This window comes from Caretta caretta, chromosome 2, assembly GCF_965140235.1.
Source record: "Caretta caretta isolate rCarCar2 chromosome 2, rCarCar1.hap1, whole genome shotgun sequence".
NCBI classification, from domain to species: Eukaryota; Metazoa; Chordata; order Testudines; family Cheloniidae; genus Caretta; species Caretta caretta.
The window spans coordinates 145,192,404-145,220,257 of record NC_134207.1 but is presented as its reverse complement, the minus strand read 5'-3'; the positions used below and the strand labels follow the sequence as shown (position 1 = coordinate 145,220,257).

Genomic DNA, 27,854 nt, shown 5'->3' with positions numbered 1-27,854 from the left:
GGAATTGGAAGCAACCTCCTGGTTCAAATACAGCTGCTTGGCATTTTAACACTTCATTTCCAAGCAGCCTGCTCAACAGGAACTGACACAGGCTATTGTAATATGTATTAGCTGTGATTAGCAGTAAGATGAATTCCTGAACAAAGTGCACTGGTAGCTGGCCAGAGGAACAGATTCAGATTCTGGTGCAAGGTGAGCAAGATATTTGACTTTAGCAAGAGCATGAGAAATTATCACATCTATATTTGAGCAGCTGGTGAGAGCGGGGGGGATTGACTGGACAGCAGAACAATGCAGAGACCAGCTCAAATGGCTGAAGCTAGACTACTGCAAAGTCAAGGATGCTAATGGCACCTCTGGAACTCCCCATCTTCCTGCCTCTTTTACAAGGAATTCAGCCTACTAATGGAAACTGCATTAAGCTCTGAGCTTCCAGGGTGCATGACAATGATGAGGATGATGACTTCTTAACACCCCTCACAAGTACCACCAGAGGAGAGTCAACCACCAGATGAAGGGCAACCCTGGAGCCAATGCCAATAACCAAAGTGGTTATGCCATTGGAGTAACTACAGAACATCCTAGATCTGTACTCAGAGGACCCATTTAGGGATAGCCCTGGGGAGCAGTCTGCTGCAGATACAGCATCAGAAGCTATGCTGGAGCTGGAGCCTGTAAGTTTCTGCCTCCATGTTTGTTTTTAGTAATATATGGATGGGAGGGATTTCCAGTTTATGGGCTTATTGAGTTATTAATACAAGCAGGGGGGGGGGGTGTTGCGTACTTCCATTCAGGGGAGAACCTATGACATTTGATGTAAACAGGAAAAAAATACTATTTGGAAGTATTTAAATAAACTGATGCTGATGTGAACTTGTTGACTTAAAGTCAGTCAATCCTAACAGCTCATGCAACCTGCTCATGGGTGGCTTTTCCTTAGAGAGCAACATAATGGCAGGCATCATTAAAATAAAAATCCATAAACACAAATGAGAATTTGAGTGGGTGAATTTTTACACTATATTCTAACAGCTTTGATCAACAGTACTGATTGGATAAGTTACTATATTATGGGGAGAGGGCATTGCAGGCCTTGTACATGAGACCTTAAGGTTCAAAAATACTACAAATATTTCACCCGTCTTCCACTTAAAGCAAATGCTTAATTCTCAAATGCAGACAAGCAAATATGAACTGACTGAATGCCAATATTAAAACAGCATGAAATCCAAGTCACCCTAAAAGAAAGAATTAGAGAGAGTCAGGAATTTATTTGGAACTTGTTGGCATACAAACCTCTCTCTCAAGGGAAAGCTCTGCTAAGTCATTTTTCAGTTTATAAAGCTGCCCAAAAGTAGCATAGTCAATTTCAAGTTGATTTGATCAAACAATAGAGGAAAGAATCCTAACTTTCATTTAAAATATATTTAGCAGGCTTTTCATTTCCAAAATGGACTCATCTTTAACAAATGAAATATGAGTTTGAAGAATAGTTTTCTTAACCTTTTTTCATAGATTCTTAATTGAAAAGTTTGCTACATGAGACTATTAAAAAAATGAACAAAAAACCCACACTTGAGTACCTTTCCCAGACCTGAAGAGCAGCTCTGTGTAGCTCAAAAGCTTGTCTGTCTCACCAACAGAATTTGGTCCAATAAAAGGCATTACCTCACCCGCTTTGTTTTTTCTTTTCTTTAACACGTCAGAAGATAGGACATTCTTCTTTATGAAATTATACAAAACTGAAATAGAGACCATTTGTCTGATATTGTTGTTGAGATTACGGATCAGCAAGTCATAGCTGTGGGGTATCACTGAATTGGTGAAAGTGGCTCTGAGCCATTTAGTACTTTGTGTATCAAACCCAACACTTTAAATTCCACCCATAATTACTTGTAGGGCAACCGATACAGATTATGGAACACTGGTGTCATGTGCTCCTGCTAGGAAGCCCTGCTTACCTAGGGTTGCCTTCTGTGGCAGCTTGTTTCCAGGCACACTTAAGGTATAGTGTCCAGGTAGAGTGCAATGCAGCAGTCTAGTCTTGAAGTGACAGAGGCATGGATTACAAAAGCATGGTGGGCATCAGGAAGAGATGGCTGCAGTTTCCCAGAAGTGGGTTCTAGCCCATGAAAGCTTATGCCCAAATAAATTCGTTAGTCTCTAAGGTGCCACAAGGACTGCTTGTTGTTTTTGCTGATACAGACTAACACGGCTACCACTCTGAAACCTATGACCAATAGTGTTCCTGGACATTGCTACTGTACGCTCAGCCAACAAGAGCTGGAAATGTTACATAGACATTTACTGGCTCTCAAACTTGGGAAACTGCCTTTCCATCTAGGACTTTTGCACATACTGATCACTCAATGTACAAATATATATGTTCTGTATTTCCTATTCAGGGGGGTTGTCTCTTGTTTACAACTTTGAATATACTCAATAACAAGAGTAATTTTTCTGGTAACTGTACTATGGTACATTGGCCCAATATGTTTTATACTTTTACAATAAACTATTTAGCATCATTTACTATAGAGTAAAATTACTTCTCTTGTAATTATGTTTCTCTGAAAACCTCATGCTTTTTGCATGAAAACCTATTGATCTTCTTTCAAAAATGATCCTATCAAGACAGACTCAGACAGGATTTACAAATTAAATAAACAATTCATATTTGAAAATCAATCTCTACACACCAGGTGTTGGAATTTACTGGTGCATAGTCCATTGATGGCAACAGACATACCACATTATCAATGAAATGGAGTTAAATGGGAAGAACAAGACAGACTCTTAGGGAAAGATTTTTTTTTATTTAAAAAATAACAGAGGAACTTCTGTAAAAAGAATACCTCGTGCCAACATTTCAACTTCCCCCAAGAAACTGAAACAGTTTTAAAAGTGTATTTACATACTGAAGACAAATGTCTAGATTACATATCATGAAAGTAATGCCAAAATGACAGACAGTGAAAACTCAAGCTTTCACACTACTAAGGTCAGTAATGTCTCTATTTTCAGCATTTTCACTGGAAGGCTGGACATTTTCCATTTTATTCTCTGGTTCTATAACACTGCTTTCCATAAGCTCATGAATAGGTTCTTCGTCCACTTCTGCCTCCATTTTTGTGGCTAATTCATTGTGTTCTATATCCATCTCTTCCTCCATGTTCTTTGTGTTGTCCTGATCTCCTTCCTCTGTTTTACTTTCAAAATCCTCCTCTTTCCTCTTTGCTTTAAACACTTCAACTCCCATCATCCTCAGGTAATGAAGTCTCTCATTCTTGGGCACAAAGGCACGAAGTGAGGTCTTTCCATGCCAGCCACACAGAACAATAGGGCACTGAAGAGTATCAGATTTGCTATTAAAAAATTAGTGTTTGGTAAAGATTGAGTAAATTAATCTTGACAATTCATTTCTACAGAAATATTTTAATTTAATAGCTATACACATGATTTCAATAGAGCAAGGCAACAGTATTATGTAACTCTAACAGCAACTTTACTTTTAATGCAATACCTAATCCAGCACTGTTTAAACACTGATAAGGACAAGTCAATATTACAGATTGGGAGAGGAACATACAGGCAAGTAGAGCAGTAACTATATAAACTCATATTTCATATATTCACGGAGATTAAGGCCAAAAGGCACTATTTGATCAGTCTATTCTCCTATTTCTCACAGGCAATTACATTTCACCTAATTACCCTGTACTGAGCCTAAAGCATGGAGTTGGAGAATCTCTCACTAACCATTGGAACAAACTACCAAGGAATATCACCTTCATTGTTTAAAAAAAAAAAAAAAAAAGCTTTATTTCTAATTTTCATTTGTCTGGCTTCAGCTTCCGAAAACTGGTTCTTGTTACATCCTTCTCCCCTAGGTTTAAAAGCCCTGAGAACCCAATATTCTCTCCCCACGAAGGTACTTATGCACTGCAATCAAGTGACCTCTCAATCTTCTTTTTGATAACCGAAACAGATTGAATTCTGCAAAGCATTTTCTTCAGCCCTTGAATAATTTTTTGTGGCTATTTTCTGCACCCTTTCCAATTTTTCAACATACTTTTCCATTTCCTTACACAGTAGCAAGGAAGGGAAGAACTTTTAAATCCCAGGATTCTTTCCATATATGGAAAAGACTGAGAGAATCCATTGATCAAAATTCAACCAGATATATAGAAGTTTGGAAAAAAATATACTCATCCAACTTGCCATTGACAAACAATGTTTTCCTACTAAGCCATCCATGCCTGCATCATTTACGCTTTTCTTTAAAATAAAACTGTCTGGTCCTTACACTTTCAAAGGTAATTTTCTCAATGTGAACTAAATGTAAGCTGTTACCTTCCTGAGTCAACTGACAACTCCAATGCTTCTGCTCTACATTTTAGGAAGTAAAGACAGACAAGACAATAGTCATTTTCACTTTTTCTATTCCAAACTCTGCAGGCAGCAGTGAAACTGGTAAAGAACCACGTCAATTTCACTGTAGAGCTGTGCTCCGCAAAGCTATTAGCAGCAACGGAGGTAAGTATTGGAAGGAGAAGCCAAAAAACCCCAAGACCGTAAGGAGGAATAGAGACTGTGTGTTGGATATGTCTCCCCTGCCTGGTATTGCTCGACCTTACTGGTGGGCTTCCATTCATATTTTTCTTCATCTACTGGAGGCTAGTTGGCTTAGTCTTTGAGTTAACAAGTATTTCAAGCCTTGTATTTACATTCAGAGCTCTGACAATAGTGAAGGTGAAGTGCAAAGCCTGCTTAACCTCTAATCTGCCATAACTTTTTAGAAAAGCAAGTTTACAAAAATGGCCTCCACAACTGCACCCATTTAGAATTCTAACTGCCCAATCACATTTACAAATCACTTTGGCATGTAAATTAGAAGCACCAAGCTGCACCTGCAATGCTGAAGGACAAGTTCAGGACCAAACAAAAATAGGGGCCGTAACATCCATGACTGAAAGATAATTTTAAAAAAACAACATTTCTTGACCAAATTTAAGGAGAATCAACTTTTTTTTTTTTTTTTAAAATGTAAGAAGTGCTAATGCCACATTTATGAACAATTTTCATGCTCCAGCACGGCCTATGATGGAGTGAAATACCACTTGGCTGTTGCTAGGCATAACCACTAAACTAACTGAAGCCTATTTTTCTAATCAGCAAATACAGTGACAATTAATTCACAGCAAATATTTTCATTTCAAAAGATGTTCAAATGCTTTAAACTGACACTGAAATTCAAGATAAAGACCCACTGTAATGAGTTACGTGCTTGTTTCTATATTCACATGTATTTATCTTACACATTTTTTGAGGGGGGATAAGTGAAAAAAAATGTATTAGTAAAGCATCTATTTACCTGGGATCTGGTTCATACTTCAGGACAATGCTCCCCATAGCTAGAAAAGAAAGATTAGATAAAATTTACTTGGAAACATAAAAAATACTTGTGATTCCAAAATGTTATAACAGCCTTATCACTATATTTAGCAATACAATAAACGGGATTAGAAAACAGTTCAGATTTTTATTCCTGTTTCATATTTATAGATGGAAAAATCTACACACAGAAAAGCCTGCCCTCCTCCCCAAAAAAACAAACAAACAAAAGAATCCCAAACCAAACAACACCCTTATAGGAACAAAGACATGCCTGAATTCTAGAATAATAAAAATGTCTTTCTAAAATCGGTTACAGGTTCCATACGTAGTATCCAAAAATAAATCAGAAGTCACAGAGTGTTGGCCAAAAGACTAGGTTAGAGTTTTGAAAGAATACTTTTGTCTCTACATTTTATCTTAAAGGGACAGCATCAGGCATGCAGATACCATTGTGATGAGTATGGACGTAAGATTATATAAAACCCTAGCATGAAAGAACTAAAATCAAACTTCTGTCTGAATTTTTACAAGTAATACTTAAGACTACTATAGCTGAAAGAGTTTAAACAAAAAGAAATTTTCTTTTGCTTTACTGTGTACATTTGACAGAACTATGCTTATAGTCATTTTTCTGTTTCTCCTGTATAGTCAGTGACCTGTTTGTAAGGGTTCTTCACATAATAGGGAGAGGAAAAAAAGTTTAGAGTGGGTGTCTTTTCCTACCTGTTTAGATAAAATATTAGTATATTTAATCTAGAGATGGCCAATGCCATCCTTAAAACATACAATGAATAAAGACACCTGCAGGGATTAGGAACAGCTTCAACTAAAGTACATTCAGGAACAAAAATAGGCAGAGTTAAGAAATGTGGCTAGTCAGAAGTTCTTGCTGAATTTATGCTTTGTGGGAATCCCAGACCTGGTGACTCCTCTGGTTCCATGAAGGTCATGTTCTTTGCAAGAGTCCAGGCTCTCTGGGTCCTGCAGGATTTACAGACCTTAGTCTACTAAGATTCCAGGGTTGGGGCCAGATGGAGCCACAGCCTCTGGAAAGGCTCTTGTCTCCAGCAACATTAGAATGTCTATATTAACTGTTGCACTATAGATGCTAGAAGTCATGGCGAAGACTAATATATTAAAGTAACTGGATGTTGGATTTTCCATTCATTTGAATGGATAACTCATTGCAAAGAGTTTGAAAGTTTTACAGATGCAAAACAGTGATCTATATTGCCATAATAAAAAAAGAAAGCTTACCCAAGTCTTTGACCCGTTTGTGTGTTTCACTGGTAAATTTACTTAAGAATGGATTCTCTTGAGTTAACAGCACTTTAACATCTTCTATGCACACGTTTATAATCCTTGCATTAATGAATGGGTACAGTGTATATATTCCCTGGTGGTAAAAAAACACAATTAGTTTTAAAATGCAATCTCTGCTTGTGATGCTATATAAAAGATGGGTAGCTATTTATCATATTATAATTATATAACTGTAATAAATCTTATGCAAGTCATCTAAAGTATCATTAGAAAAGTTATGATTTGCTAAATCTGATAATCCTGTTTATTTGCATGTGTCATCTTTGTATCTGAAGTTATGAATATCTGCTATATAGTTGTATCTCAAACTTGTGCTTTGTGTTCCTAGGTGACACCCCCAGACAAATTTGCATCAGCACTGACCATCTCTGCACTATGGCCCATCCATGAGGTAACAGGCCACTGAAGGGACTTAATTCGCCCTGCAGTTCTTCTCCAGGATGCCTCAGACAGCCTGGAGCCACTGATGCCCTATGATTCAACAGAGCATGTAAGGAGATGTAGTAAAGGCATGTGACCCTGGACTCCATTTCCGCTAATAAATTTCCATGTACCTATGTTGTGAACTATAAACTGCAGCTATGACATCACTGCATCATCTTCATTCCTGCTTCATTCCTCTGAATTGTAACTTTCTATGGAAGCTTTGAACAAAGGACTGAATGACCCTGAAGCTTTTGGGTGTGATCCAGAAAACAACTTTTGCAAGCCACCAGAATTATCATCTCTGCTATGAACCTGATTTACATCTCTATAGTCACTTGTAATGTATAGGATTCCTTTGACCATTTAACAACTCTCTTTTTTTTTAAATAATAAAACCTTTAGACTAAAGGGATTAGCTTCAGTGTGATATCTGGGTAAGGTCTAAGTATATATAATTGGGGAAGTGGCCAATCCTTTGGGATAGGAAGAAGAACTTCATATGTGATGAATCTGGTTTTCAGTAACCTCCCATCAAAGCCCAGGTGTCTGGGTGGTGATATGGGCTGGTTGCCTAAGGGGACTGGGTTGTTAGCTTCTTGTTAACCAGTGTGGTGCTACAGAAGCTCATTTTGTTGCTGGTTTGGTGAAACTAATGTTAGAATAACCACCAGTTTGGGGGGTGTCTGTCCTATTTTTATCAGTCTGTCCTGAGTTTGGCATTCTCATCTGTATACCTTACCAGCCATGCTCACACTGCTTTCTGATAGAAGATCAAATTAAAGAAAAGCTCTGAATGAACAGTAACATCAGAACGCAATCCATTTGTTTAATGAAGTTTAAAACGCTAAGTTTGGAGGCTGCATTTCATAATATGCAACATTCATATTGACGATACAGCAGGCACTATGGGAAATATGAACAGAATTCCCATGATATGAAAGCAAAGTGCTTTGCAATTACCTCTTGTGCTAATCTGAAGGCACAGCCAAACTGTTCACCATCACTGTTGCGAGACCAGACTTTTATCCCAGTGTTAATAACCTGTCAGTCAAAGTAAAAAAGTATCAATAAAGTTTTTAAGGAAAACCAAGTTTAAGAGTTACATAACTCATCTTGAAACTGCTTAACTAGCAGTCACAGGGAAGAGTAACTCTGCCATACAGAGGTCTTCATTTCCGCTGGAGATTAAATTAAACTCAAAAGTCAGAATCAAAATTTAGACCAGCTTACATTATTAGTGCTGTTCAAGTTATAGTGCTTTGGAAGAAAAGGATGAATAAAAGTTCCCAACTCTGAAGATACAGTTATACATCTTGGGGCATCCTCTTGTTAACCACTTCCTTGTTGAAAATTGATCACTTATTCCTATGGGGAGAAGAGGTGGTCTTGCAATTAAGGCACTGAAATGCTTCTAAGAAATGGTTTCAGTTCCCAGCTCTGTTTAGGACTTCCTGTGTGACCTTGGAAAAGTAACTTAAGGCCAAGATTAAAAACATATATACTGTGGCAAGGCACCTCCTTTGTTTTGCCAGACTTAGCACTTCCCTCTCTGGCAATGGCGGGCCTGAGGTAAATAAGTCCCACTCTGGGCAGTGTTTGCCTCCCCCACTTCTGTGCTCCTTTAGTGGTGTTTCCAGGGTAGGCCCCATGGTTGGCCTAATGGGTGATCCTTCATCAAAGAAAAAGGGAACAGTCTCTTAAATCCCAAAACAAAAGGGAATACCTTTCCTTGCCTCCTCGCTGGGGCACAGTGTCATCCTGTTGCTTCCCCTGAGGTGCCAGTCCTTTCCCTAGCAGGCACTCAGGTTTGGCTGTTCCCCTATGGGAAGGAGCACGGCCTCTCAGCCTGGAAAAGCTTGTTTCCCAGCTGCCATTAGCCTGGCAGTAGCTTCTCTCTCTTCTCCCGCCCCCGCCTCCTTCTGCCTAGAGGAGGGGTTTTTAAAGGCCTTAGGCAGCCCTTAATTGGATTCAGGTGTCCCTAATTGACCTGAGGTAACCCCTTCTATATATATATATATATATATATATATATATATATATATATATATATATATATATATATATATATACATACATACATACATACATACACACACACACACACACATATACACACGCACACATATATACACACACGCACACGTATGTGTTTTTAATCTTGGCTTTAAGTGACTTTTCCATATATGTATATGTGTGTGCGTGTATTTTTATTTTATTTATATATATTATATATCAAATTATAAATAATTTTCTATATAATAAAAAATGCACACACACGTACACATTTAATGTTAAGATCCTAAATCTATTTTAAGCACCCATGCTTAGCAGTGTAACCCATTAAAAAAACAAAAAAAAACTTGCCATGAATCTTTCGGTTCCCATCTGTACAATGAGACTATTTCCCTATCTCACAGGTGTGTTGCAAGGATAAGCCTTTAATGTTTGTGAGATGCCCAGATACTTCTCTGATGAAGGCCATATACATTCCTTTATTTGGGAGGCTATGGAATCTGAACACTTTCACACATGATCCAGAGGGCTATAATGTATTTCCACTATAGGTCCGTCCGGAAAATAAGAACTCCACTTCACAAAAAAATTTGAGGTTTTAACATTTCTGCTCTGATGTGAACAAAACTTTTAATATTTTTAATGAAAAAAGGCACACTGCAGAATAGCCAAGAGGCAATGATCCAGGCACTTGCTCGGCATGTGGGAGAGTCAGATTCAAGTCCCTGATGTGAATCAGACCCTAACAACTATTCTGAGAGTAGCCACTACATTTCCACAAAAAAGGGAAGTTATTTACTTGTTCAATAACTGGAGTTCTTCAAGATGTGTCATCTATGTGTGTTCCACGTCTGCTGAGCAAGCACTCCATGCACTGGAGATCATAACACTTTAGCCTGCAGTGTCTCCACTCCTTGCACAGCCTCAAGACCTTCACCACTTTGAGTATATAAAGCAGGGTGGAAAAACAAACTGACCCTCTGTTCCTTTACCACTACCCACTCCAACATATTAGACTCAGCAGAAGCTGGGAAAGGAGAATGTTTTGTGGAACACAAAGACAACACACCTCAAAGCACTCCAGTTACTGAACAATTAACTTCCTTTCTTCTTTGCATGCTTTTCTATGTGTGTTCCATGTCTGGTGACTGTCAAGCAGTATAATCTTAAAAGGTGGAGGGTACATTAAAATAGGAATTTTAATACAGCCCTGCCAAATTGAGAATGTGCACATGATACTTCCACAATAGAGTAATGTTTTGTGAAGGTACGTACATCACTCCTGGTAGAAGCCCTACAAATATCAACTATAGGAACACCTCTAAATGAGGCTGCAGAGGCTGCCTGTGCCCTGATTGAATGGGCCCTAACGTTCCCAGGGAGCTGTAAACTGGCCATCTTGTAACTCTATATAACCCAACACCCATCTAGAAATTCTTTGGGTTGAAACTGCCTGACCCTCAGTTGTTGTAGCCATATTGGTCGCACAGTATTCGAAACAGAAGGACCCTTATCAGCAATAGAAACAAACAGCCTAAGGGATGTCCTAAATGATTCTGTAATATCCAACTGAAAGTATGGTTTTGGGAAAGAACAGTGATAAACGTATAGACTGTCATTTAAAATCGATCAAACTGCACCTTAGGAAAATTTAGGTTGTAGTCTGGGAATCAACTTGTCTTTGGGGAAAATTGTGTATGGCAGCCCTGCCATAAGTGCTTGCAACTTGCTCACCCACAGTGCTGATGTAATGGTCATAAGGAAAGTTGTCTTCATGGACAAATGCAGCAAGGTACTGGAGCTCAGCGGTTCAAAAGGATGACCCATGAGCCCTGTAAGAACAGCCTTAAGATCCCATGAAGGAGAAAGCTGCCACACAACTGAAAAATTCTAACAACTTCTTTCAAAAATATTTTTACTGAAAGATGAGAAGAAAACACAGGATAATCCTGAACTGAAGGATAAGCTAAAATAGCAGCCTAATGGACACGCAGATAACTAACTGAAAACTTCAAGTTTTTCAAAGATAAAAAGGTAAACAAGATTATCAACAGTCATCATGTCCATTGGAGAAAGATTGCTTTGTGTCATCCAAATAGAAAAATGTTTCCATTTTGCTGTGTAAATACTCATAGAAGTTTTCCTACTTTCAATCAATACCTTTTGAACATCAACAGAACAAGTTTTCTCCAAATCTGTCAGCCAGATTCTTTCCATGCAAAGAGCTCAAAGATGCCACAAGTCAGTGAAAAGTGGCCCTATTGTTCTGGCTGACTAAGTCAGCACACAGAGGAAGAGGAAGCAACTGTTTCCTGAGTTCCGCAAACCAATGCTGTCTGTGCCACACTGGAGCTACCAGAATAACCAGGGCTCCATTTTGTTTGATTTTCCTCAACACAAGGAATTAAGGGAACAGGGGTAAGCATAAAGGAGACCCTGAGTCCATGGAATCAGAAACACATCCTCTAAAAAACTCAGGTTCTGTTCCCACTTTGAGCAGAAAGACATGCATTTCTTGTGGTTGGTGGGAATACATCTATTTGAGGTATGCCCCATTGACCAAATACAGACTTAACGACAGAGTCCTTTACAGTCCTTTTGCGGTTCATCAAAAAATTCCTGCTTAGACAGTCTACTAATAAATTGTGAAGAGATGCCAGATGAACAGCAGATATTGTTAAGTTATGCCAAGTAATACATAAGTTCCATAAAAGGACTGCTTCCCTGGCTCTGCCCTACTTATTCACGTGAAACACTGTTGCAGTATTGTCAATCAAATTTCAGTATGTTGATGTAGAACATGAGAGAGAAAGAATCTGCATGCAAGCTGTATTGACCAGAGATCCAGAATGTTAATAGGATGTCAGGTAATGCAATGAGACCATTGATCCTGAATTGAGAGATCTCTAAAATAACTCTAAAAATGCATCTGTGACAATCAACTTGCAAGAAGTGATGGGGAGAAAGGAATGCCCTTGCAAACTTGTTGCTGATCCTTCCACCAACGGAGGGAAGCTTCACATACATACTCTGAGCCAATAAAGGGGTTTTAGCCACTCCTGAAGACTCAGCCTTACAAATGGACTTACCAGAGTGCATGAGACCATATGACCCAACAGGCAAAAAGGCATGTTCTGTCTGAGGGTTGTTCTGTAGCTGATTGATCAGTTCCAACATGTTGTTGAACCTGGTCTGAGATAGAAACACCTTTGCAACTGTGCAATCTATGAGTGCCCTAATAAATTCTATTCTTTTAAACAGTCAAGAGAGACAGGCCCTTGTTTACTCTCATGTAGTAAATGCTATCAAGGAGAAGAAACCTGAACTAACCATTGATTACAGGTAAACCAAGATATTCCTTCAACTTAAATGCACTACAACTACAGCCAGGGACTTCATGGCCATCAGCAAGCCAAAAGGCAGCTCCCTGCATTAGTAATGCATACTGCCCACTACAAAACACAGGTATGTCCAATGTGTTAGGTGAATCAAGAGCTGCAAACCAAACAGGAGGTTCCAGGATGGGCAGAAAGGAAGAGAGGTCTACCATCTGAAACTTGAATTGATGCATAAAGGATTTTAGATTTCTCAAGTCTAATCTCAAACACATGCCTCCCAATTTCTTGGGAATCGGAAGATATTGGGCATAGAAGCCTTTCGCCCAATGCTGAACAGGGGACTTCCTTGACAGGCCCTAGAGTCAGAAGCAACTGAACCCCTTGCTAAAGTAGACTCTTCAGGGACCCCTCCCAGGAGAGGGACAAGGAAGGAGGTTGTGGCTACTGGATAGACTAACTTTTTTGAATTATTTCCAGCACCAAAAATGGGAAATATTCAAACTCAGCTGAAGGAACCCAATGCCATTTTTTCACCTTTCTACAAGTTGCAGGTAGTGATGCTGGTGTCTACCATTGTAACTGTGACAGTTCTAAAACAATCTTGTTTATGGGCAAAGCAAGCCCCTCAGATTAGGACATACATAAAATGTCCAATAATTTATATCCCTTATCTTAGACAGTCTGAATTGGCATTCCAAGTATCGTTGCCATTTACCAAAGTTTGATTTATAATCCTGGTAAAGCTGAAGGTGATGAATCAGCTTTATCTGGTAATGAAGGGGATGTGTATGTGAGGATAATATCAATAGCATTATGCTAAGTAACATCCTTACTAAAAAGCCAAGGGAGCTAAAAAGCAGAGACTCCAAACTGCTGACACAACTGCTGATACTGAAACACAGACAGGCGAAGGCGACCTGTCTCTGGAAGCAGATGTTGAAGAGTGTCCGGTGATGTGTTGATAGGACTACAGGGGCCAAGAAGCTCAAGAGCTTTGATCACATAGATGAAAAAAATGTGGCTGGGGGTTGGATATCAGGCAGAGGGAACTGGCTTAACTTACTTTAGTTTGCCTTTAATGCTAGTCTGCATCCCCACTTTATATGGCTCATATCATGGCAACCTTGATGAAGGTGAGGCATCCTCACAATCAGAAGAGGCTTAGGTAATAGTGACCCTCTGAGGCTCAGGCCATGGCAGGAACACTTTTAGCTGACAACTGTTCCAGACTGGGAAGATCCTATCTCCCTTCAGGGACTGAACTAGGCTACATTGATTTTTCTATCAGAGGAAGTTTTAGCTTGTTTTCTTTGAATTTAGCAGACCTTTTCATAAGCGACTTACAATCCTAACAAGTCCATTAGCCAGGCAGTAAAGACAATTAGAGCACTGTCATTAAGGGGCACAGCAGCCTCACATGACAAACACAATTTAAAACCTGCGGAATTTTGAGCAGACATGAGGAAATTTCCCTACTGAGAAAAAACAAAACAAAAAACCCCAAACAAACTAAAAAACCTATCAGATCAATTACAATATACCCTAACTACCAATAACTAACTATTTACAGGTAAACGAATATGAGTGGACAAGATGGGACACTATCAACTGGTTCTGACTAACAGTCAAGGACAGTGAAAGGAAATGAGGGTTGGTTGGTTGCTCTGCCCTCTTTTATCCCCTCAAGTAGGGTTGCCAACTGTCTAATCACAAAACCCAAACGCTCTTGCCCCGCCCCTTCCCAAGGCCCCGCCCTACTCACTTCATCCCTCCTCACTCTCCCCGACCCTCACTCACTTTCACTGGGCAGGGGGTTGGGGTGCAGGCTCTGGACTGGGGCCAAGGGGTTCAGAGTGTGGGAGGGGGCTCCAGGCTGAGCCTGAGGCAGGGGGTTGGGGCGCAGGAGGGCATGAAAGCTCTGGGAGGGAGTTTGGGTGCTGGAGGGGGCTATGTGCTGGGATGCGGGCTCCAGGAGGGGGCTGGGGTGCGAAGGGAGTGAGGGGTGTGGGCTTCAGCCAGGTGGAGCAGCGGAGCTAAGACAGGCTCCCTGCCTGCCCTGGCCCCACGCCACTCCTTGAAGAGACCAGCATGTCCCTGTGGCAGCAGTGGGGGCGGGGGGGGTGGAGGGGGTAGGAGGAGGAGGAGGAAGGGAAGGCTGGGGACTCTGCGCGCTGACCATGCCTACAGGCACCACCCCCAGAGCTCCCACTGGCTGCAGTTCCTGGCCAATGGGAGCTGTGGAGTTGGTGCTCGGGGTGGGGGCAGCGCGCGGAGATCTTCTACCCCCCCCCCCCCACCCCCAGGGCCACAGGGACATGCTGGCTGCTTCCGGGAGTGGTGCAGGACCAGGGCATGCAGGGAGCCTGTCTGAGCCCAGCCGGATTTTCAGAGGCCTAAAATTTCCCCATTTGGCTTCAGTAGCCTCCGGGAGATAGAGCCCCATCCGGGAGACTCCCGGTGAAACTGGGAGGGTTGGCAACCCTAAACCTCAAGGGAGAAGGGGTTTAGGCTTTGCAGGAAGCAGGTGTGAACAACAAACACTGCTGATCAAAGTGTTCCAATCTTCGGCACATAGAGCACATGTGTACCTGACGTGGAACACATATAGACAAGCACTCACAGTAGTAGTTTTAGCTTCAAAGAATCAATATTTTTCCAACAAAAAAAGTTTTGTTTGAGAAGTTCCCAACCAGTTCTACTCCACTGTTACAAATCCCAGGTCATAAGAATAAAATGTATCTATACAAATTCTATTGTATGGTCCTCTCCACTTATTTTATTTTCATTATGCAGGGTGGCACCATCTCCATTTTAAAGAATTCCCTTCCCCCATCTTGTAAAAGTAGTATTCCTTCCAGTCTTGGAGGAGACTGGGTAACAAAAATTCAGACAGTCACTTCCTTGACAATAAGATAAGAGGAAACAAAACACACCCATTCAGACTAAGTGAAGGTCCCAGCAGCAGATAGCTTCTGTAGACAGACATTAGGTTCTGGAGGGACAGACAAACAAGTATCCACACACTGAATGCCTGTGGGCCCCATGCTAAAAATCTAAAAATAAGAGTCATACCTTCATTCTCTCACTATTGTTCAGCAATACATTCCTTAGCTCCTTAGAAACCATGTATAGCTGCCTCTTCTTTCCTTCTTGAGTTCGAGTTAGTAAATTCATCTTGGGGAATGAAGGATCCAATGCATAAAACTTCCTGTGGTCATAATATTTATGTTTTGTTTGCCCAAGTTCAAGATTGAGTAAATGACAATTTATTGACTGACCTATTCCCCACAACACCCTCTCAAATCAGCCACTCTCAAATCAGCTTCAGAATACATGAGGTTAATCCAGGCACTTCATAGAATCAAAGCATTTTAGAAAACTCAGAGAAAAAATACATTTTAAAAATAAAGTTCAGTTGAAAATTTCCATGCTGAATGCCTTGCCTGCATTCCGAATATATTTCTAAATTTAACTCAATTTTCATTCCTACTTGGCTATTTCCATTTAAAAGGAAGAGTTATAGTTTTGAGTATGTTCACCTCATCTTAAAATTAAGGAAAGTTGATGTATGAGCAATAATCCAGATTTCCCCTCTTAGCCCCCAAGAACTACAACTAGATCTAGTCCCCTGTGAAACTAATCTTGAATTACTTTGAAACCTTTATTACAGAATAAAAGGACAGAATTTCTCCTTACTGGATGGGTGGAAACAATGGATCATCTTCAGAGAGGAACACAAATGGATCTTCTTTAAATCCAAACAGCTTCATTTTCTTAGATGGTGGTGGGCTAGAAGCAAATTCATGTAAATACTTAGTTAAACACTGCAGATTTACTCATTAGTCAGTGCTTGTTCTGCAAATAGTAACAAACGTACAAAACCAGGCATTGACATTTTCCCATACTTTACCTGGCATTCCATACTATTCTACAATTTTAACCACTGAAAACTCACAGATGGAGATGGCAGAAAGGAAATATATGGCAGCTGGAAGATGAGCAGAGGCTTATTGAGGAGCAATTGTGAAGCACGCTGAGAAGTTTTCTCAGACACAAATGGGAAGGCAGGTGGGAGATAAGGTAAAGAGAAGAGGGTCAGGAACGCAACAGCTCAACTCTTGAAAGTAGTACTGCCCTCCTAAGTAGGGAAGGGAGAAATAATGGACTCTGGAGGAGCCAGAAGAGGCAACTGTTTCCATACTGCTACGATAGGAGATTGATGTAAGAAGCACTTAGTGCAGATAGGAGACTGATGTAGTGTGAGTGAAAATCAAGCATTGAAGTGTGTTAGATGTGATGTAAACCTCTGCTTGCACAGCTGGCACATTGAAATGAAGGGTTTAAAATACCCATACAATGTTTTTGAAGGTATAAACAAAATCTATGATTCCATAAAACACAGATACCTTAATATAGACAATACAGAGTTGGGTGCTCTCATTTTTTACCTATCTATAATCAGTCTCATCTCTTCGCTATTGAAACCCTTTTCTCCTCCTCACTCTTTTATGCTTTCTTCCATGGTGCCTTCTATGCCTGAAAAAGGTTATACAGAAATCTCACAACATGAGGGCTTTGCAGCAGAGGGCAGAGGATCAGGCGCCATCTTGCCTGCTGATATAGAACATAGAGGCCGTGTTGTCCACGAGGACCCTGACCACCCTGCCCTCCAGGCGCGAGCGGAAGGCCACGCACGCCAGCCGTACTGCCCTGAGCTCCTTGACATTTATGTGAAGCGTCAGATCCTGAGCAGACCACAGACCTTGGGTCTGAACGTTCCCCACATGGACCCCCCAACCCAGGTCCAACGCATCGGACACCAGTTCCAACGACGGGGCCCTGTCCCTGAACAAGACCCCTTGGAGCATGTTGCTTGGGACGGAGCACCATCGAAGGGAGTCGATCACCGAGTGAGGTACAGTGAGGACTTTGTCCATCCTGTCCCTGGCCTGGGAGAACTCCGAGGCCAACCAGAGCTGGAGGGGCCTCATCCTGAGTCTGGCGTGACGGACCACGTACGTGCACGCCGACACGTGCCCCAAGAGCTGGAGGCACATTCTGGCTGTTGTCACCAGGAACCTTGTGACTGTGTCGATTAGCCCCTTCAGGGTCTCAAACCTGTCCGGTGGGAGGGAGGCTCTGGCCGAAAAGGTGTCCAGGAGTGCCCAAATAAACTCTATGCATTGAACTGGGACTAACGTGGACTTAGTGTTGTTTACCAACATGCCCAAAGAAGTGCACGTGGACAGAAGCATCACATGATCCCTCACCTGCGACCCGGAGCTGCACTTGATCAGTCAATCGTCCAGATAGGGAAAGATCTGGAACCCCATCACCTGAGGTAGGCCGCTACTACTGACATACATTTTGTCAACACCCTGGAGGCAGTGGACAGGCCAAACAGGAGTACCGTAAATTGGTAGTGATTCTGCCCCTCCACAAAATGGAAGAAGTGTCTGTGCCCCTCGAATATATGAATGTGGAAGTATGCGTCCTACAGGTCGAGGGCAGCGTACCAGTCCCTGGGATCCAGGAAGGGGATAATGGAGGCCAGGGACACCATGCAGAACTTGAGCTTCACCATGTATTGGTTCAAACCTCGCAGGTCCAGGATGGGCCTGAGTCCCCCTCTAGCCTTCGGGATAAGGAAATAGCAAGAGTAGAACACCTTGCCTTTGAACTCCCTGGGCACTACTTCTACTGCTCCTAGGCCCAGGAGCCGCCCCACCTCCTGCTCGAGCAGAGCTTCATGCGAGGGGTCTCCTAGGAGGGATGGGAGCAGGGGATGGTTGGGCAGGGAGGAAGTAAATTGGAAGGTGCAGCCTGGGGAGATGGTATTGAGGACCCATCGGTCCAAGTTCAGCTGCAACCACTCCGGGAGGAAAGCACACAACCGATTGGAGAAGGGAAGCTTTATAGAGGGTGGATCCCTGATGAGAACCAGCAGGGTGCCCCCAAGCGTCCTGTCAAAACCGCCTTTTCCCCGCCTGCTTGCCCTTGGAGGGCCCAGGTTGGGGGGCAGGCTGAGACTGCCTCTGAGGGTGCCTCTTGTAGTCCCGCAACTTCTTATAGGCAGCCTTGTATTTCGGGTGAGTGGCCTGAGCGGGAATCTGCAGCAGCTTGAATTTAGATTTAGCCGGAGCCGGAATGTAGAGTCCCAGAGTCTGGAGGGTCGTGTGCGAGTCTTCCATGCCATGCAGCCTTGTATCCGTTTGTTCTGCAAACAGAGCTTTGCCGTCAAATAGGAGATCCTGCATGGAGGTCTGCGCCTTGCAGGACAGCCCAGAGAGCAGGAGCCACGATGCCCTTCTCATGGACACTGCGGGGGCCATGGATTGTGCGGCCGTGTCCGCCTCATCCAAAGCTGCCTGCAGGGTCGCCCTGGCAGCCACTGTACCCTCCTCCACCAGCGCTTTGAACTCCTTCCTATCGCATTCCTGGAGGGAGTCCTCGAACTTGGGCAGAGAGCCCCACAGATTGAACTCATACCGGCCCAGGAGAGCCTGGTGGTTTGCCACTTGTAACTGAAAACTTGAGGATGAATAAATTTTTCTTCCAAAAGAGTCCAGCCTCTGTGAATCTTTATTTTTTGGGGTAGGGGTTGGCTGGCCCTGTGGTTGACCGACTCAACCACCAGGGAGTTGGGCGCCGGGTGGGTGTATAAGTACTCGTGTCCCTTGGTGGGTACAAAGTACTTGCGTTCTGCCCTCTTGGAGATGAGGGCCAATGAGGCCGGTGTTTGCCACAGGGCATTTGAAATTTTTGCCACCCCTTCATGGAGAGGCAAGGCTACCCTGCCCGGTGCCGAAGAGGGAGTCCGAGGACTCCTTCATCTCCTCTGCCTGGCGGTGAAGGCTTGATGCCACCCTTCTTAAGAGTTCTTGGTGAGCCCTAAAATCCTCCTGCAGGACGGAGGCGGGCGGGGCCATAATCGCCTCATCCAAGGAGGACGAGGAGGCTGGTGCGGTACTCCGGGTGTCTGCAGGCACCAGAGGGTCCACCACCTGGTCAGTCTCCGGGCACGGTGCCGAGGATGTACGTCCCATTGACTCTTTCCTTGGAGGTCTGGAGAGGGAGGCTGATGGTGCTTCTGAGGTTCTGGCCACCGAACGAGCCCCCGCTCGGTGCCACTGCATGTGGACTTTGCCCTGAACGGTTGCTGGGTGGTGAATGGCGTAGGGAACGTACCCTCGACAGAGACCGGTACCAAGCTGGGACCGACTGTGGAGATCCCAGTGGTGGCTTACTCTGGAGTACGGAGCCGACATAGGTGGTGCTCCTAGTACTGGCATGGACATAACGTCCCGGACCGCCTGGAGGGTCTCTGGCGTGGAGGGCATCTGGACATCCAGGGAGGTCTGCTCCGAATGGGCTGGGCTACTCTGCTCGACTTGAGTCGGAGGCCTAGAGGCCGGTGGGGATCGAGGACTGCCCGACATGGGTCTAGCCTCTGTCCTTGGTCTACTTTGGTGCCACTGCGAAGAAGGCGTCTTTCTAGTCTTCTTGGCGTGCCCCATGGATGGGGAGCGGTGCCGACTGATCGATGGTGCCAGAAGGTCGCAGTGCACTGACACCGCGGTGCCCGGTGCCAACTCGGAGTGGAGTGGCACGCCGGAGTTGGGGTCAGCGCCGACCCCATCAGAATAGCCCGGAGCCTAATGTCCCTTTCTCTCTTGGTCCAGGGCTTAAACAACTTGCAAATTTTGCAAAGATCGCTGATATGGGTTTCTCCCAAACAGCAGAGACAGTCCGAGGGTGGGTCACTCCTTGGCACAGATCGCCTACAAGTGTCGCACAACTCAAAACCCAGGGCGTGGGGCATGTCCCAGCCCGGGCGCTCTAACTAACTGAACTAACTAAACTGCTAACTAACTACAGGTACTAGCACTGAACGAACAAGCAGTTCTGCGGATGAGCTACAGCAAAGCTGGAGCAGAGTAGGTCCGACGCACCTTTACTGGCAGCAAGAAGGAACTGAGGATGGGGGGAGCGCGCAGCTCCCCTTATACCATGCATGGAGGCACCACTCCAGGGGTCGCTGGGGCCCTCCCCACTATGGGTACTGCTAGGGGAAAAGCTTCTGGCACCAGTGCACGTGGTGAGCACGCACACCTATTGTGGAATAGACATGAGCAATTACTCGAAGAACTCCATTCCTATCCCAGTGTACCACAGACCTACTCTCTTCATTAAAGTTCCTCTTTTAAACTCATTTCTTAAAAAGCTGACAAATACCAAGACATAACTGCAAAAAGCCACCATCATTCCACTATTAAAAAGGCATTCTAAGCCAGCACCCTTCCCTCTGGGCTGCCCAGTTGTTTAGACCAGTTCTTTGAGTATTCACACAGTAAGATAATCAAGACTGGAACTGTATCCTCCACTGAGTCTTGTACAGCAATGTGTTTGTAAGCTCTTTAAATGACTTTAGCACCAATCTAAGCACGGGGCAAGGAAAAAGGCAAAATTAAAGCAAATGATCATGTTATGGAAAGTGCAATGTGTATTCTATTAGGTCCACTTTTTAAAATTAGACATACAATTTAAGAACTGAACAGAACTGAAGTTCTCCACAGACCATGGAACTCTTCTGTTAGACACTCAGGAAACAAGGACAGGACAGATGCTTAAATGTAGTCTCTTACCCACATACTCCATCTTTCTTGCTTTGCTCACTTTCTACATTCAGCAAGTGTTGAGTTTCCTTAGTCTCTTCATCCTCAGCAGCTGGTGGTTCTTCAACAATTTCTACAGAGCCATCTTCTGTAGCAGCTGCACTCACTGAAACATCTCCTGTTCTCTGTGATAACTTGCGCTGAAGCTGTTCCAGATTATGAAGAAAAAGTTAGATACAACTGTTATAACAAAATGCCTACATTATCCCTAAAATGAACATATGCTCAGCTCTCACTAACATTTACATAAAAGTTAATTGTATATATCATGGATAAAGTAGCTCCCCAAAGGTCAAGTTACCATCCATTCAAAGTTACATGTAGTGTATTTGGTCTCTATACACCCCATTATAGCTGAGCGAGAACTCTGCTATAGTTAAGGTTAAGACCAGCTATCCATTTAGACCTCAACTTTTCTAAGTCCTCTAAAATCTACACAGTTGTTCAGATTGCCTTGATATCTGGCACGCATCTTGGAGGTGAGAGATACTAATAGTGGCTCAAATTCTGGGACATTTGTCAAGTTATTTGGGTAAGTGTCTGTTTTGAGAAATGTAATCTGAGTACATAACGCACTGAAACTTTTTCTGGAAATTTTCCCCTCCCTCCTCCCCACAAGAATGCTTATTGGGAGAGGAGAGGCAACTAAGGGTACAAGAGTAGGTGGTAATAGGGGAAGAGGGGTTTGGGTCTCCATTAAAGGATGGGAAGAGGAATGGGGGGGGGACCTCTGGTAAAGCGGAGGGGGTAGAAATTAAGGAAAGTGGAAAAGGAGAAGACAGGAGTGGTTGGAAAATATCAGGAATAGCAGAAACTGGGAGGTAAGGATGTCAGTCCTCAATTCTCCCCATTGGTGTGCATACTGGGATATATGGAAGCCCCACCCCTCAGCAGGGGGCTGAGCCCCTCTACTTTCTCATGGTGTTGGGGGATCTGGGGAGTGGGAATGAAGGTAACAAATTTAAAGACATGAAATCCAGAAAATGAATAGTTAAGATACTCCCTGTGTGGGGTGTGGAGGCTGGTCAAGCTGTGGGGAAGTGGTACAGTTTGGAGGAGGGGCAGGCTGGGTGCGGGTGGAGCATGATGGCTGGAAAAGCCTGGCTGAAACAGACGCAGAAGTCACAGCTGGAGACTGGTAGTAGGAGTGAGGGGCCAGCTCAGCATGCAGCTCAGACTATATAGCCAAGGTCGTGTGTAGCCCTTGAAGCTGCTGCTGCTCAGCCTGTGATATGTGCATGCAGCAGCACAGGGCATGAGACAGCAAGGAGCAACTTTTTACATGTTAATGGTTTCTATAGTGCCAACTAATAGCTTAATGGGATGGGATGGGATTGGAAGGGGTGCTGGACATTTTGATGGGGAAAGGGGTACGTGTTGAGGGGAATGGTGAGATGGAAGGCAGAATGAGAGAGGAAGACACACCTGTCTTCTCTCACACATTGAAAATTATAAAATAACAATATAATAAAACTGTCTTAGGTTTTGACCATAGATGAAATTTCTCTCACCAGCTCTGTCAGCAACTACACACTGCAAACATTTCAAAGTACGACCATTATCTCCATTCCATTGAAACAACATGTACAGAAGGGGGGACTGAACACTGAGGAATCACATAGCAGCGTAGTGGAGAAACCACTGAACTGAAATTATTTCTAGCTCTGCCACTAGCCTGCTGGGCAAGTCACTTCACCTCATTGGTCCAAGTGATTCCCAAGAGGAATATTCTCCTCTAAAGAGACGCAATGTTTTAAGTTAAAAGGACACCAACTTGAAATCTTGTTTAAAAAAAAAAGTTATTTTTCAGTACACTATCTGCCTTTCTTTTTTACTGTGGTTTCACAATCCCATTTTCCTATTTGTAAAAGGGATTTACAGACTATGGGACCCTAAATACCTTAGGTCAGTGGTTCTCATGTACTGGTGACCCCTTTCACACAGCAAGCCTGAGTGTGACCCCCCCTTATAAATTAAAAACACTTAAATATATTTAACACCATTATAAATGCTGGAGGCAAAGCAGGGTTTGGAGTGGAGGCTGACAGCTGGCAACCCCCCACGGAATAACCTTGCAACCCCCTGAGGGGTCCCGACCCCCAGTTTGAGAATCCCTGCCTTAAGTGCTTTTGAAAACCTTCTTCTAAATCAGGGGCAGGCAAACTTTTTGGCCTGAGGGTCACATCGGGTTTCTAAAATTGTACGGAGTGCCAGTTAAGGGAGGCTGTCTCCCCCCAAACAGCCAAGTGTGGCACAGCCTCCAACCCCGATCTACCCCCCCCCGCTTCTTGCCCCTGATGGCCCCCCCCCGGGACTCCTACCCCATGCAACCCGCCCTGTTCCCTGATGGCCCCCCCGGGACTCCTGCCCCATCCACCACTCCCTGACCATCCCCAGAGTCCCCGCTCCTGACTGCCCCCTGCCACCCCACCCAACCCCTCCTCTCATTCCTGACTGCCCCCCCGGGACCCCTGCCCCCATTCAACCCCCCTGTTCCCCACCCTCTGACTGCCCCACGCCTATCCACACTCCCGCCCCCGACCACCCCTCCGAACTCCCCTGCTCTCTATCCAACCCCCCCCCCCCCCCGGCTCCCTGGAGCACCGGTGGCTGGCGGTGTTACAGCCCAGCCGCGCAGCTGGAGCCAGCCATGCCACCGCGCAGCTCAGAGCACCATGTCAGGCCAGGCTCTGCAGCTGCGCTGTCCCAGGAGCCTGCCGCCCAGAGCACTGCGCCAGCAGCGCAGTGAGCTGAGGCTGCGGCGGAGGAGGAACAGCGGGGGAGGGGCTGGGGGCGAGCCTCCCGGGCCAGGAGCTCAGGGGCCGGGTAGCAGGGTCCCACGGGCCAGATGTGGCCCACAGGCTGTAGTTTGACCACCTCTAAATGTTTTCCTTTACCTTCTTGCTGTGTGAAAGGCCCACACAAACAAAAGAGAACTGACAAGCTAGCTGACTGACTACACAAAATAAACTGACAAAACAGAGAAAAATAATTTTAATTTCTTTCAGTTATTGCAGTCTTAGGTATTACTTCTAACAATAGTAGACAAAAGAAATTCAGACATAAACATTACAATAATCCTGTAAAGCAGAGTGTTTATCAGTATGAAAAGTATTTATAAATACTTGGAAAAGTCATTCTAGCATTGAATCAAGTTCTGGAGTTTTCATGGAATGTTTTTGCAAATAAGTTTCACACTGGAAGAGCCACCACATGAGTTTAATATACAACTAGAAAAAGTTAATATTTTATATAAATCCATACTTTACGTTTCCATAAAATAAAAAAATCAAACTTTTGCACTATTTAAAAAATACTTCACGGATTTTTAAAGACAACTACTTTGGCTAACTGTGGTTTTCCCAATAATACTCTAAATAGTTTATGAAAGCTTCCAAAACACAATATATGCTGTCATCACTGCTCTTTAAAAAGGAACATTACCTTAGATTGGCGTTTATTCCACGGCATTGGAGATTTTTTTATTAATACAGCCACAAAGAAACCTCCAGTGTTCTGGTGATGTGGCAATATTCTAATGCTGGAGAGGGAAAAAAGAACTTCATGGTCAATACCAGCAATTGGGATTTTATGAAATACTTTATGAAATATTTTATGAAAGAAACATGCTCACATTTACTTTAGTGAAAATTATGTATCTGTTAAATTAGGAAGATGAAATCATCAAGTTAGAAACAGAGTCTAAATGAAATATTCTAGCTTCCTATAGTGAATTGCATCAGTTGTAAAATAGCCTTAGTTTTATATTTGACTAAACTTTAGCATTGATAAAATGAGAATTTTAAATGTTTGATTTTTTTTTTTTTTTACGATTATTCACTGCGAAAGTCTTTCCAATTTGCACACAACTGGTTGTTTAACTGCACTACTATTTTAATCAAGAGATCTAACAATACCACCTAGCTGTTACATAGCACTTTTCATGCCATTTACACACTTGTAGTAATTCTGCCAGACTGTAAATGAAGCCAGAATTTGTCCTTATGTTGTCATCAAGTAGTACAATCTTCCTTGAAATCAACCTATAATTATTTCTCACTGCCATATGTATTTTTAGGGTTCTAATCATAGTATCCAGTTACCAATGCTTATAATGAACCCCATCCTAGACACTAAAAGTTTAGCGTTCGCTCACAATTCATTCCTAAAATTTAACTGCCAGTTACTGCAAAGTGTCTTCCCATCACCATAAAAGCTAAACCTCAAAATTCCGTACCACTTTAAATCATTTTGGGAAAACGTACCAACGCTCCAGGTTCATTGCTTTTAGTTTTTCTTCATCTTTTATTGGGAACATGGTGGGCCGAATTTGGGTCTGCCTGTTAGAAGGCACGTCCTTCCAGGCTTCAAACCACTGTCCATCTTTTAGCATTACCTGCATGGGAAAATGGGACAATGTCATTTCAGCCTGCAATTTTGCATCACGTAACAATACAGTGACCAAGTGTCCGGTTTTGGACCGGAACACCTGGTCAAAAAGGGATCCTGGTGGCTCCAGTCAGCACCATTGACCGGGCCACTGACTGTTCGGTTGGTGGTGCCGCCACGCGGCATAGCGGGGCTGGCAGACTCCCTGCTTGCCTCCGCGCCGTGCGGCGCCTGGGTTGGGAAGCAGCCAGCATGTCCAGCTCCTAGCCTTAGGTCCACGTGCTTCCCTGCCCGCAGCTCCTATTGGCTGGGTCATGGCAGGGGAGGAGCTAGCGCAAGCGCAACTCGTGAGCGCTCAGCATGCAGCTGTTGAGGGATCGCGTGGCATGCACCTCTCCCGCTGCTGCCTGGCCCTCTTCTCCTCGGACACCTTGTGTGGCTGGGCTTGAGCTGCAGTGCGGGGCCTGTGGCGAACCGCAATGAGTCTCTCTGTCTGCCCATTGCCGGCACCCAGGAGTATATGTATCCCTGTCTGAGTGCTGGGAATGCGGCTGCATCCCTCCCCATTCTAACCCCCCTGCACCCCCATTCCCCACCACTGCATCCTTCCCTGTCTCAACTCCCCTGCACCCCCATCACCCCGTCATTGCATCCCAACCTCCGCATCCCTCACAGCATCCCTCCCCATCCCATCTTGTCCTGCCCCCGCACACCTACCCATCCCAGCCCTGTATCCCATACAGCGCTCTCCCACCCATCCTCTCCACCTCCCAGAGCTGCCACCTCCATGTCCTTCACCCCCCACAGCCCTGTATCCCATTCACGTCCATACACTGCTCCACTCCCATTATGTCCCTATACACCCCTGTGCCCCCCACATCCTCATGCACCCATAACCTTCTGCCTCTCCCTGCATCGCCATCCACCCCACATACCCCCAACACATCTCCTCTCTCCTTTACTGCCCCCTCTTACTCCTACCCTGCTCTCATCCTTAGCCTCTTTCCCTCCCCATCCTCTCTCCTCCACCCACACCCCACCCACATCTTTTCCCCTCCAGCCCACCTTCCTCCCTTCCCGGTTGGGTGATTTAGGCAGCCCCTGGAAAAGTGTATGGAAAAGTGTCTCTGTGTAGGCAAGTGTGTGTCTTATTAATACATATGCACTGTATGTGTGTAAGAGACTGTGAGTCTTTGTATAGGGGGCTGTGTGTATTGCCACATGTGTATATACCTGTGTGAATAAAATTTGCAGCCTAACTCTGACTTTTATTCCTTTTGCTGGCTTGTGCAAAAAAAATTGATGACATAAAATGTGTATTCATTTCATACCAAGTTTTTAAAAGAGAAGGGAACTCTTAAAAAAAAAAGAAGTATTATTTCTTAAAAAAAGTTAATCACAGAATCATAGAATATCAGAGTTGGAAGGGACCTCAGGAGGTCATCTAGTCCAACCCCCTAATCAAAGCAGGACCAATCCCTGTTGTTGACTAGTTGTTGTTGACTAGTAATTGCAGAAGAGCCAATGTATCATATGTTTCTCCCCACCTTTGTCTAGTTACTTTATGAACTCTTTGTTGCAGATTCTCTCTTTTTATGTGTATGTCCAGCACCTACCACCCTGGAGCCCTGATCTTAGTTGGGGTCTCTAGGCACTAAACAATTGTAATATTAAATAATGTGGAAGTATATGTGTTAGTGCATGCTAGATGTGTACACATGAACACAAGTGTGTATCTGCATGTAGATGTGGGTATCAGTTTCTACAGATTTATTTATATAGGTATCTGGACAGGTGTGCATTTCTGTGGTTGTGCTCTATGGATTTGTATTTGGGCTTCAGGAGTGGGTCTTTAATGGACCCATTGTAGCTGTGATAATGTGTGGTCCTAATTCCATACATAAAATTAAAATAACTTTAGTGAACAAAAAACAGAGCTAGTTACGAAAAATGGAAAGAGGGGAGGGAAAGAATCATGAAAACCTTTGTGAAATTTCATTTTTTTAAAAAATTACCCTTTATGACTATTTGGCTGCCAGCTCTAGCGTCATGTAACAAATAAACCCTGAATACATGGGTCAAAACAATAAATATGCCTGTTTGGCCTTGCAGTGAAAATGAGCAAGAGAGGGTGGGGAAGATCAAGTGACAGAGGGAGGGGGGAATGGAGTGAGCAGAGGCGGGGCAGTGGTGTTCGGTTTTCTGGAATTAGAAAGTTGGCAACCCTGTGTAACAACTAAAATCTGCTGTATCAAGATTAATAGTGCCAGTTGTCCATTTAGGAATAAAATTT

General features: G+C 43.7%; 1 protein-coding gene across 2 annotated transcripts in view; it reads right to left on the bottom strand.

Moving 5' to 3' along the window:
* Nucleotides 1-2,796: 2,796 nt before the first annotated feature.
* The window catches only part of NSUN2 (NOP2/Sun RNA methyltransferase 2), a 45,940-nt gene continuing 20,882 nt past the window's right edge, over nt 2,797-27,854 (bottom strand). The window contains exons 11-19 of one of the 2 annotated variants that reach the window (XM_048839524.2): nt 25,438-25,568; nt 24,617-24,713; nt 21,143-21,318; nt 16,194-16,286; nt 15,570-15,705; nt 8,107-8,187; nt 6,655-6,793; nt 5,375-5,414; nt 2,797-3,365 (exon numbers count right to left, since the gene is read on the bottom strand). In XM_048839524.2, coding sequence (XP_048695481.1) covers nt 2,981-3,365; nt 5,375-5,414; nt 6,655-6,793; nt 8,107-8,187; nt 15,570-15,705; nt 16,194-16,286; nt 21,143-21,318; nt 24,617-24,713; nt 25,438-25,568 — 1,278 coding nt within the window. In that variant the 3' untranslated portion in view covers nt 2,797-2,980. The remainder of the gene's footprint in view (nt 3,366-5,374; nt 5,415-6,654; nt 6,794-8,106; nt 8,188-15,569; nt 15,706-16,193; nt 16,287-21,142; nt 21,319-24,616; nt 24,714-25,437; nt 25,569-27,854) is intronic. The other variant, XM_048839525.2, reaches the window with a different exon arrangement.